At 44.8% G+C, this 11823-nt stretch overlaps 1 protein-coding gene across 1 annotated transcript in view; it reads right to left on the reverse strand.

Moving 5' to 3' along the window:
- Positions 1-10562, reverse strand: part of LRRC74A (leucine rich repeat containing 74A) — a 28672-nt gene extending 18110 nt beyond the window's left edge. Inside the window, 11 exon segments of the mRNA XM_080396342.1 lie at positions 2871-2963; positions 4604-4797; positions 5147-5215; positions 6892-7091; positions 8763-8805; positions 8808-8880; positions 9616-9639; positions 9643-9660; positions 9662-9724; positions 10354-10381; positions 10383-10562. Coding sequence (XP_080252468.1) covers positions 2871-2963; positions 4604-4797; positions 5147-5215; positions 6892-7091; positions 8763-8805; positions 8808-8880; positions 9616-9639; positions 9643-9660; positions 9662-9724; positions 10354-10381; positions 10383-10558 — 981 coding nt within the window. The 5' untranslated portion in view covers positions 10559-10562.
- Between the last annotated feature and the right edge of the window lie 1261 nt (positions 10563-11823).

Genomic DNA, 11823 nt, shown 5'->3' on the forward strand with positions numbered 1-11823 from the left:
CAAGGCAAATAGTATTGATGTCATTGTAATTTGTTCTTCTAAATTATATTCCAAATATAAGTTCTAATAAAAGTATTCTAAAAAACTTCTAAATAAGTTATGACAAATTATGCCTGTGCCTTGACTGATCTCTTGAAAATATGATTATGATTTCATTCATAACCATGACAGGGGTATTGTTCATGTTTTATGTCAGTTATGTACTTAATTGTTGGAAGTTTCAAGACAGTTCCAGAAATTAATGAAAGCTGCTGTTTTCTGTCATTGTGGGAGGGTCCTGCGGCATCAAGCACCATATTTTTCCCCAAAGTTTGTTTACAAAGTCTCCCAATGCATTCTTAGAGCTTTTTTTTAGAAGCTAAAGATCCACTGCTCTTAAGATCCATCTAGAAGCTTATAGCCTACTGTGAAGTGAGCTCTTGACTGTTACTACTTGAAGACAGTCTTGAATGAGTCTGGATCTGGCTGAGTTTACCAGCTTTCATTCAGCACCAAGTTTTATGGCTGCAGAGTAAGTCTCTGAAGAAGTTATTCAGACATCCTTGCACTATGCACACTAGCAGAGTGTCCTAGCCCTGGGAACACGGCACAGGAGAGCTCTCCCCAAGGCTTGCCAGCCTGGGTTTGACCCCATGAGAAAGTCAGTGGACCACCAGTTGTGGCCTCAGAAGCAGCGTGGCCAAAGCCCTGTGTCTGGCCTAGGAAACCATGCTGGGGTCAGGCGGCACCTGGGGGGAGCCAGTTTGTGCCTTTCTGCGTGTTTGACACAGGCAGTCCACAGTCCAGAAAAACAACACACGGACAGCTGAAAAGCAACAGCGTTTTCTTTTGTGCTGTGATGGTGAAGATGGGCATGTGCCGGCTATTTTGGTTTATGCCTTCTATAAAGTGTTTTATAGTACCTGCAAGTTGAAACCCTATAAAGAGTAGATTATGAAAAGAATGTAGGGAAAGTCATGCTTAGAAATAGTTGTCAGAGGCAATAAATTGTTGTTAAAAGTGTGCCTTTCTATTGTTTTGCCTTTGCTAGTTCTGTCAAATCCATGCAAAGGTTTCTAGATATGATCCTTATTCCAAATTCCTCTTACAGACACACTAATTACTCATTCTTTCAAAGTCAAGATAAGCATTTGTCATTGGGAAAAGGGGAAGAAGAGGCTTTTGGTTTTGTCTTCCCTTAAGTTTCCTATAAAAGATTAAAACGTTCTCTGATTTCTTAAAGGTTTAAGAACAGCATAAGATCTTCGGAGCTGTGTATTTGCAAATACTCTTGATTTGAAATGCAAGACTCCCTACATCACAGGTGGAATGACGTCTGTCAGACAGATTAGATGTTTGCCTACAAGCATTTGATTGGGATACTGAAATGTCATTGTGAATTTATGCCATTGACCATTTATCTTGTGAAATGCCAGGTAATTTAGACTTTTTGAAGGCTGAGGTGAAGAAAGCATCTGTTAACGCTAAAAAGCAGAAATTCGTAGCAAGATTTGGGTTGAATTGAAGATTCTTAATATTAATTAACTCCTTGCCTCAAAATTTCTTGAGTGAGTGCTTCCTTTTAAATGAATGTGTTTCAATAATTTCTTTAATTGCTCCAAATTTAGCTAAAATACATTACTCTTTCCAAGTTTATGATTTGTTTAGGTTATTACTAATAAAACTAGCAGAACCATGTAATGAGGTCCTTTACCCCCACACAGCACATTTTAGTTTTCCTTTACAGAATGAGGCCTGACTCCTGGCAGACTTGGCAAATAATTCTCTTTGATCTTAATTTATGCAGGAAAAAATTGTCTGCCCTAGAGGAACGCCTGTTCTTCAGATGATCTCTGTTGAAAGCCCTAGGTTCTCTCAGGAAAGACCATAGATTCATATTATTTATTCTGCTTTGTTTTAGTTTCTTTAATATGATAACCAGAGGAAAAGAAACACATGCAGACATAACTTAGACACAACACACTACACAAGTCTCCAAAACTGCCCACAAACCTGTTTTTTAGCTTGTTTCAAATGTGAACATATCATTTATGTTCCAAGTCCCAAACCTAATCCTTGTACAAATGCTCTTTCCTTTAATCGTGGTACTCCCAAAGGTGGACGGAAGGCCCTGAGGCCCTTGACACGTTCTGGAACTGCTCCCATGAAGGACCAGTGCATGGATGGGAGGGCCAGGAGAGGACTTATGTGTGCCCACGTCTCTCCCTGGTATTGGTCTGCAATGCCACCCCTGCCCTCACTCAGGAGTTCAGAGGTATTTCTGGGTCTCCCATTTTAGAAGCAGCATATGAGGTTACAACAATACGTGTCGTGCTTCTGACTTGCTGCGGAGTAGCACACTAAGATTTGGCCTCTTTGATGTTATTTTTTTTTTTCCTTTCACAACCAGCCCTTTAATGTTTGGTTGTTGTTGGTTTTGGTTTTCATTTTTGTTTTTTAAATAAAATTGCTTTGCTTTCAATGCCTTGAAGCATCCATCTTCTTCTGTTCCTCATACATACTGACAGGGTATCAAAGCACTTCACAGTATCTAGCATCTTAGGCTACCCTGGAGGGACACAGCTCAAGGGATGAAAAGAATTCATCCTCCAGTGGGAATTCACTCCTTATTCTTGTTCTGCTATTGCGAAATGGAAAGGAGTGGAACATGGTGATACTACAAGCACCTCTTCCAGAGCCAGACCAAAGCCCTGTAATTTCCACATGGCTCCTAGAAGGGCTGTCAAATAGTAGCCTCTATTTATTAATAGCTGTGCATAAATGAAACAAACAGCAAGTCTCAAAACAGCTTTGGAAGGGGGCAGCTCTGTGATACAGCCGGCTCCTAAAAGTGTGAAGTGTATGGTCCTTTCTAGCACATGAGCTCTTACTGAGATGTTGATTTCCAGCATGGATTTGGGGTTCTTTCTGACAGGTGTGACTAGCGCAGTGGCACCTTCCATGGTCAGGGGATTACTGGCCATCTGTGGAAGAAGAGACATAGATCCAGAGATGGTGAGAGTGAGGATTTCATGCGTGACAGAAGGTATGCTGTAACCTCAGGGATGACCCTTTCTTCCTTCTTCAGCAGGGCTGTAAAATAACTGTGGTCCCTTTCGATCAGTTTGTCTGTTATCTCACCACGTCTCGTCTCTGTCCCACAAAACTCTGCAATGCAACTTCCCAGTGGAGTTGCCTTCTCAGCTTCTCTCTGTGTCCTTGTGTGAAATTCCATGTGTCAGGTCACGCAGGAGTATGTGATGTGGATTATGTTCAGCCATGTGATGGGGAGAGGCTGAGGCAATGGGCTGCATTTGAATGTGTTGAACGTGTGCTTGCTAGTAGGGTCCCTCTGGATGGTGGTACGCCCCTCCAGACTTTTCCCATACTCTTGGCTCCTCTTGGCAGCACAGCAGATCAGAGCTTAGGCTGACTGGCTGCCTCTGGCATACAAGGTCTAGCTACCTGCAGGGTTGGCGTTGCCATGTGCATCTTTTAGTGTGTGAACAATGCCTCTCCCCCACCTTGGACTTCATGTGCAGTTCCCACTCCCATTATCTGAAAGAAAACTTCCTTGGTTAACATTGGCCAGCAGAAGACATGTCATCCTTTAAGTCCTTTGTGTTATCAGCTCCTGAGACAATCTGTGCAGCTACACAGAAAGAGGAAAGCTTTGGTGTGAGCTAGTGACCATACCTCAAGCCAGGTTAAGAGCAAGGCAAACAGACACATTTATTTACACCACCTGAAACAGCAGTCCCAAAGACTGGTGTGGTTGCGGTGATTTCCAAGGACAGGCCTACATGGACATAAAGATGCCCCTCATCCACTATACTGCCATATGCAGGTTTTCAGGGTGGTGATGTCAGATCTAACTGAGAATGCAGCTCATAAGCAAGCTGACTTTCCTGAGCTGAATTCCTAGACAACGATCCTGGATTGAGAAGCCATGCTAGCTCTCAACCCTAACCTCTGAAGCCAGCTTGGCTGCTTGTTCAGTTTTGCCCTTTCCAGGATCCCTAGCTTACTAGAAGGCAGTTTTGGCTTTCTTTTTCCAGGACTTGATAATACTCCTCTTCTGTAGGTAGTGCTGTGGCATTGCCCTGACATGGCAATGAGTGTATTCTGAGTTTGAATAAATTTTTTAGCAAATCATTAACACGCTGAGAAAGGCACACTTGCCTACCTGCAAACTTCAGTGTGAACCTTTGCCTTAAGTTGAAATGTATGTTATGTGTACATATGTACCTTCACAACTACATTGTATGTGTATATGCAGACCTGTTGAATGCCTAGGTTCTCTGCTGGACGTGTTGAATGCCTAGGTTCTCACTTGACTGTGACTAGACATGACAGGAATCAATCCCTCTCGGGTGATAATGGGTGTGGGGTTACGTCAAGCCAGTTCCTGGGTGATTTTCTGAGGGAACACAGTGCAATTTAGTTGCCCTGAAGAAACCCACAGGATAGAATTTCCTTCTGCTCAGCTCACCATCAACCCAGAGCGATACTCATTCCCTTCAGTTCTAGCTGAGGCAGCTCACCTCTTGCCTTCTGTTCCTCCTGACACAGATCTTTCTGCTTGCTCTGTTTTATTCCTCCAGCCCTGCCTGTTTTGTTTTACCTTCAGGATTTTGAGTTTTCCATTGACTTCAAGGCCCCTGCAGAGCTTCTTGGCTCCCTTGTTGTTGATCTGGTTGTTGCTGATGTCCAGGTGAACCAGCACGTTATTGAGTTTGAGAGCTTCTCCTACAGCCAGTGCTCTCTTGTTGCCAATCCCATTCCAAGAAAGGTTGAGTATTTTCAGTGCACCATTGCCTGTCAGAGAGAAAAGAGGGATCTTAGCTACCGCATGCCCATCTTCTGTACCACTCTACCCTTTCTTGCCTGGCTGAGCCTGGAGCATCCCCCAAGTCACACCCAGGCAGCCCCAATGGATCCAACATCTCTGCAATGTCACCAGGGTCTCTCCATCCACGTAAGTCACCAGACCTGCTCACTGATTTAGTCTTTCTCCTGGCACTGACTGCCACTGTCAGTGGGATGAGCCTTGCTAGAGATACAGAATCCTGCTCAGACCTCAGGGATGTGAGTTCCCAACCAGTGTTTCAACCAACTCGTGGTAATAATCACTGTGAAGAGTATCACGAAACAGGCATGTTCCTACCCTGGGGCCTGTGCCCAGTGCCCTTCCTCCTCAGGTGGTTCCAGCTCAGGTCCAGAATCTCCAGTGTTGCTGGCTAGGACAGAGAAACTGGGATTTAGCTCCTGAAGAGTGGTCTGGACACAGCTGCTGACCCACTTAGGGACTAAGAGAAAGTTTGGTGGGGTTTTAGCTACAGCCTTCATTGATTGCAGTATGAGGAACGTGTACCTACAGTCTTTGCGGTCCACAGCACCCAAAGAACAGAGAATGAGCTGTTGATTGCAAGCAGAAAGGGAACACAGGTTTTTTTTTTCTGGCTTAATCAAAGAATACGTTGTGAAGGAGGAAAGTAGAGAGAGAGAGGATTTCTTATATTAATAGACACTGTTTTGCTCACTGTGAAAAATGGCTGGATTCTCCTTGCCACATCTAAAATATCGACTCACTCTGCGTATGTTTGATCAACAGAGGAGAGCAGAAGATTCAGCCTCATACAGTAGCTGTGCCCAGCTGTATATGTGCCAGTGCCAATTCACATGCATAGCACACCTCACAGTGTAAGTTCTACTTGGATCAGGGTATGTGTGAATTCATTTGTGTCTACTGCAACACTGGAAGGGGTGGGACTTGCTGCCAACACTTGCTTCTCATTCTCAGAGAGAATTTCTCATCCAGATTTTCCATGGATGGAAGGTTGGGTGGAGGCAGATGGCGAGTTTAGCTGACTTAAAAATATTCCTTTCAGAAACAAAACAGGAAAGTAACAGATTCTGCAGAAATCTCTACTGCTCCTGCCTCAAGTGAGCTGGAAGGAGAGAAGAGCTGTAAGACCTTTAATTTTGGAGAGGCATTTTTCTGGGCTAGGAGGGTCACAAGTTTTAGTACTGAACTCTGCATTGCCTGCAGGCTTGTCCAAGGAGGGGGCACAGTGTCTTGTCCTCAGTACACTTTTAATTGATCCATCTTTTAAAGACACAGACTGTGATTAGGGATACATATCAGTAGCAATACTGAACCAGGAGAAGGAAAGTCGTAATTAAACTTAAAGCATTGTGTTAACGAAGTGCTCAAGGAGCCCTGGATGCTCACAGCACACACTTGTGGCCGTTTTGGTAGCAGGTGTGTTGGACATACTGAGGGAAGAAGAGCCATCAGATATTCATGCACATCTTTCCCAGTGCACTAATAGTACCTGAGATTACTGAAAGACTAACTGTTTTGTTTGCTTTACCTCTCCAGGGCTACTAGCACACTGTGGATCTCACTTTGCCTGAAGAGATGAACTGGGCAGCCTAATTCTATTTCTTCCTAATCTGTTTGTCTTGCTGCTTGCCGTGCAATGACTCAAACCATTAGGGTTTGGGCTACTTAAGAAAAATTGATGTCACTCCTGAACTTCGTAATCAAAAGCTTAAAACAAACACCCGTTCTGATCCTATTAGATTTTAGTAAAGTGCAGTTTTCTGCTTTATACTCCCTGAGGGGCCTCTGTCAGCTCCCTTCTCTCTGACATAGACTGCTCTGTTAGTGTGGTTTCTCGTCCTCCGTTTGTTTCGGTACATTGGTCGCAGTTGCTAGAGTCACCTGTGAGGATGATGCTGAGCTTGTGGACCAGGCAGAAAGGTCTAAATCTGGGCACCATGTCTTTTGTATTACACACCTGGTCATGGGGTTTTTTTGCTGGAGAAGGAAATACGTGTTCACTGTGCTGACACCATCAAGTCCCCCGCTGCCTGTACGTCTGGCTTTGCAGGAAGTAATGTTACCGAGCCTCTGTCCCAGGAGCTGCCCTCCCTTCTCAGAGAACTCGTTGTGGCTGAGGTCCAGCTCCTTCACTTGGTAATTGCCCTGCAGAAGACAAATGTGCAGAGACAATGAGATCTTCCAGCCAGCTGCAACCAGATGCCACGCCAACGCCCCCACATGAGGATGAAACAGAGGGGTATCAGACCGAAATCTTCCGTATGTGGGAGGTCATCAGCATGGAAATCGCAGCACTGCATGTTCCAAAACAAAGCTTTGTCAGGCATGTAACATCACAGTGATAATCTTCCCAAAACAGCGAAAGCAATGAGACTTTGTGTTGTGCAAACTTCCCTCACGCAGCTCACGTCTGGCCTACAACACACCCTGCAATTCTGTTCCTGCCCCTGTTTCACTCCCACCATTGTACCCTGGCCAAGAGCACTTTCTGATATTAGGTCAAGGCCTTGCTTCAGGGCAGCTTCTGGTGGTGCCAACTGATGCAGAGGCTTTGAGACAGGAACTAACCAGAGAAGTCAAGTGTCTTTATTTTTACTGGACAGTGGCAAAATAATATGAAGTTGGATTACTTACACTTCTTAAAAATTGTTTGTCACCCAGATGTTGTTCTGTTACACAGTTCTGAAAGTTGCTTCTCAGCCAAACTCACAGAGCTGTCCTGAGAAAATGTTAATGTAGTTCATCCTGCTGTGTGTCCTCCCAGCCTTTCTCATTTCTGAAGTAAGCGAGAGGCACTTAGCAGAATTATGCCAGGAAATGTATGGGCATTGCCAAGTGAGATCATACCGAGTGAGTAGCAGCTTCAAGATGAGGAGAGTCTGTTACACAGCCAGGGCTGCAAATGACCTTGGATTTCAGGTAAAAGTCACCATTAATGCCTCAGCAAAATATGGTGTGATTTCTTCTCCAAATTTGTTTCCTGGGGAAGAAAAGTACGTTAACAGTGCTTTGATGTCTCCCTTGGTGCTGTGCTGGAGTCTGCAGGAAGCTGTGCTTTCAGGCAAACCCTCCAGTTAATCATGGCCCATATCTGGCAGTAAGTTGTGGTGGGTTGAACTCGGTTGGATGCCAGGTGCCCACCAAGCCAGTCTATCACTCCGCTCCTCAGCAGAATGCAGGGGGAGAACATAAGATAGAAAAAACACTTGTGGGTCAAGAAAAAAGCAGTTTAATAAAGCAAAAGCAAAGGCCACCCACAGAAGCAACGGAAAGCAAAGATTTATTCTCTGCTTCCCATCAGCAGGTGATGTCCAGCCACTTTCGGGAAGTGGGTTTTCAGGACCTGTAGTGCTTGCTCTGGAAGGCAAATGTCATAATAACAAATGCACCCCACCTCCTCCTTTCTTTTAGCTTTTATTGCTGAGCAGACGTCACATGGTATGGAATATCCCTTGGGTCACTTTGGGCCAGCTGTCCTGGCTGTGTCCCCTCCCAAGAGCTTGCCCACCCCCAGCCTGCTGGTGATGGGCAATGTCAGAGGGGCAGCCGCGGTGCTGCGCCAGCGCTGCTCAGCAGTAGCTGAAGCACTTTCTAGCTAGTGATACAAAGCACAGCGCTATGAGGGCTGCTGTGGGGAAAATTAACTCCCCCTCAGACCCAATACAGAAATAAGTCACTACTCCACTTTACCCCAGGATGTGGGACACACTCCAGCAATTATCTACATTTCTCATGAGGGACTTGTTTTCAGAGGTGCTGAAGGTTGAGCTGGCCAAATATTTAATCACATCACTATAAATCTAGATTTCCACTGTTACTCTGGGTTCCTGACAGAGACATAGCTGGGAGACTGATTTTGCCCATAGTCTGACTAATATTCTCAGGATGAGAGACTGGAATGAAGCACATGTTATTTCGCTTCCATTGCCATCACTGTTCGGGTGCACACAGCCCCCCTGAGAGCTGAAGAGTGTGAGATAGGACACGTTATCCAAAAGCAGCCTGGCAATGGCTTCAGCTCCTGCTGTGTCTAGCTGGTTACTGGAAATGTTCTGGAAGGAAAGAAGGGAAGATAAGAAGGACGTGTCCAAAAAATGAATCTGCTTTATTTTCTTCTTAATGCCCAAGATATCAAGGGAATGATGCAAGACAAGCAACATGAGAAATGTCAGCCAGACAGTAATTAACATATGAGTTATAGGTGTGTTTAATCCTGTATCCTTCCTAACAGGAACAAAGCCCTAGAGCCATCAGTTTCACATGGGTCTTTGTCTTCAGTGAACCAAGAGGCATTTGGCCAAGAGTCTTCTCTTTCAATATAACACAAATCCCATGGACTATCAAAATGCATTTTCTATACCCCAGTTTCAGATTGAAGGAACATTCCTACCAGTTCATATCTGAAAGTTTTGCATTATTCCCTTAAACTATTTAGAAAAGTTTCCCCATGACATATTGGAGAATGAAAGTTCATGAACAAAACATTTTTCTGTTGGCTAAGCATGAACTAGAAAGACTTAGTTATGGTAATTATTGTCACATCTGCTAATGAAAGGAACAGTTCCAGACTCACCAGACTTCCATCACATGCACACTTCTGCTTTTCAGAAGCTTGTACTTTTAAAAAGAAGAGCAGCATAAAGTATCATGACTTTCAGAATGTGAATGTTTTTACATGGGAACAAAGGTTATTTGGTTAAAAATGTAATGGAATGAATTGGTTTTCCTTCAGATGATTGAACTCAGTGAGCAATAATTTTGGCTACAAACTACGTCAGGTTGGGTACCAGTTCTTGAAGGGAGGAATTCTCTCATAGCATCTCTGCTATGCATTATGGCTCCTTCTGCCAGAATGCACTTGTCTTCCAACTCTAGATGGGTGACAGCTACATTGGACTGGGAAGACACAAAGGTAAACAAAGGCACACAAAATATTGCTGAAAAGTTAATGAAAGGGATAGTTTCCTCAGTTCACCAGACACTGGATAGTTCCTCCAAACCTCAGAACACATTGCAGCTTCTGAGCAGGGCAGTGATCAGGGGATGTGACAGAGCCATGGCAGTGGGAATTGGCATGCAAAAGAGATTTTTTGGGGGGAGGTTTTGAGTGGGTAGGACCTTCCATTGCTTTCTGCTAGCCTGGAGACCCAGGCTTGGATTCAAGCTCCAATTCAGGCATCTTGGGCCTGTCCATTTATGAGTGTAGCACATCTCTATGCAGAACCCAGAGAGGGGGATACCAATCCCTCCAGCCCTACCTCTGGCCCTGTAGGGGTCAGGAGCACTTTTGTCCCATTGAAGAGCAGTTTTCTCTTGAGAGTAACTCCAGCAAAGGCCACCAGTTGCCACACAAGACTTTCCTGTGCAGGGCATTAGAAACATGAGGGATGCTCAGAGCTCCCGTGGGGAAGATGCATGGCTTTTTCTCCCATACTGTGTACTCAGTGACAGCATCCAGGCCTGAGAGAGACCTAAAATGCCTTTTGTTCTTGAGAAGAGTGGCCCTGCTCTTACTGGCTACTCACCACCAGAGCAATAGCAATGGCTTTGACATGGTCCTAGACCGTGGTGGTTCAGGTTTAGATAAGGGTTGGCCAAGTTCTGAATAAAGTGTGTGACAGGCACCACCTCCACCGGCCTGCATGCTTCCAAGTACAGCTCTGTGCCCATCATGCCTGCAAAGGCCACCTCAGCATCTACAGAGAAAAAGTATATCAAGGAGTGCTGCATTCAGTGTCCTTCCTCTTCTTCCAAATAAATTCAGTAACTTAATAAAGCTAAATAACACTATGCAACAACAGCAGGGTTTTCCTCTTGAAGGATTATCATCCCCTTGTTCTCCCCTACCCTTTATCCTAGACCTCCAAGAGCTAATGTATCTCCTTGCTTTTCCATTTGGCATCCAGTGACTTGCTGCAGCTTCTCACCAGTCTGCAATGTGACTAAACCTTTCTTGGTGTAACTGAGAATTCTTGACATCAGGCGAAAACATTTTAATTTTTTTTTTAATCTTAATTGAAGCATGCAGGTGATACTGCCAGCAGAGCTAGGGCAGCTCAGAACATTTTGGCTTATAACCAGCAGAAAGAATCCCAGCATTCTCATCTTGGCCATTGGGTGTGTTGACACAGCTGCAGTGATACAAATCAGTGCAGCTGGTGGCTGTATGTCCACAAAAACCTGTCATTTGGAATTCCTTCATCAAACCCCATATTTAGAGCTCATATTTCTCCATGTTGTTATATGCATTCAATGGTCTGACCTCAAGAGAAATTCCCCTCTCATCAAAGCCATTTTCCAGTTCAATCTGAGGCCTCTAACAAAACAGTCTTTTGTTCTTGCATTTTTATGGTTTTTGATTTTCCTTCCATTTATAACTAGTCAAAAAGTTCTCATCCTAAATTATGGACAAGTCCTACTGTTACAAAAATGAGTGCAAGGCTTGTTTAGCCAGAGGAATGTTCATGAGGCAGAAGATAAGAGGAGAGCCACTAGAAAAGTCTAGGACAGCTGTGGCAAGCCTATGGTACACAGACCGCAACTGCTGTGCGGCGTTTCATCAGGAGCACACGAAGAGGCTTCAGTCCCATCCCTGGTTCCAGCTCGCTGCTGCTGCTGCCGGGGCAGTGTTCTGGGCTGGTGGTGTTCCGTTATTAAGGACTAAGGGAGAGAAGAAGGAACAAAGGAATAGCCATGGGGTATAGAAAGCAGTTGAAGGAAGGTGCTTGACATCAAAGCGAGAGTTCTTTGAGGGAAATTCATCTTTTCCCACCTTCATCAATTGCCAGAGTACATGTGGTTGTCAGCACCATGGCAGGGTTGTGTCTTTGGTCTCCATTCCGGATACATACCAGTCAGTAGGTACAGCTTTGACTGTAAGGGAAAGGCTGGTGAGGGCAGATGGTCGGAAAACATCCACTTTCAACCTCTAGGTCAGCGTCAGAGCCTTGCGTGGCCTTCTCTGCGGAGGTGCCAGCCACCGACAGATTCCTGAG

This window comes from Falco punctatus (genome assembly GCF_963210335.1).
Source record: "Falco punctatus genome assembly, chromosome: 7".
Lineage (NCBI taxonomy): Eukaryota > Metazoa > Chordata > Aves > Falconiformes > Falconidae > Falco > Falco punctatus.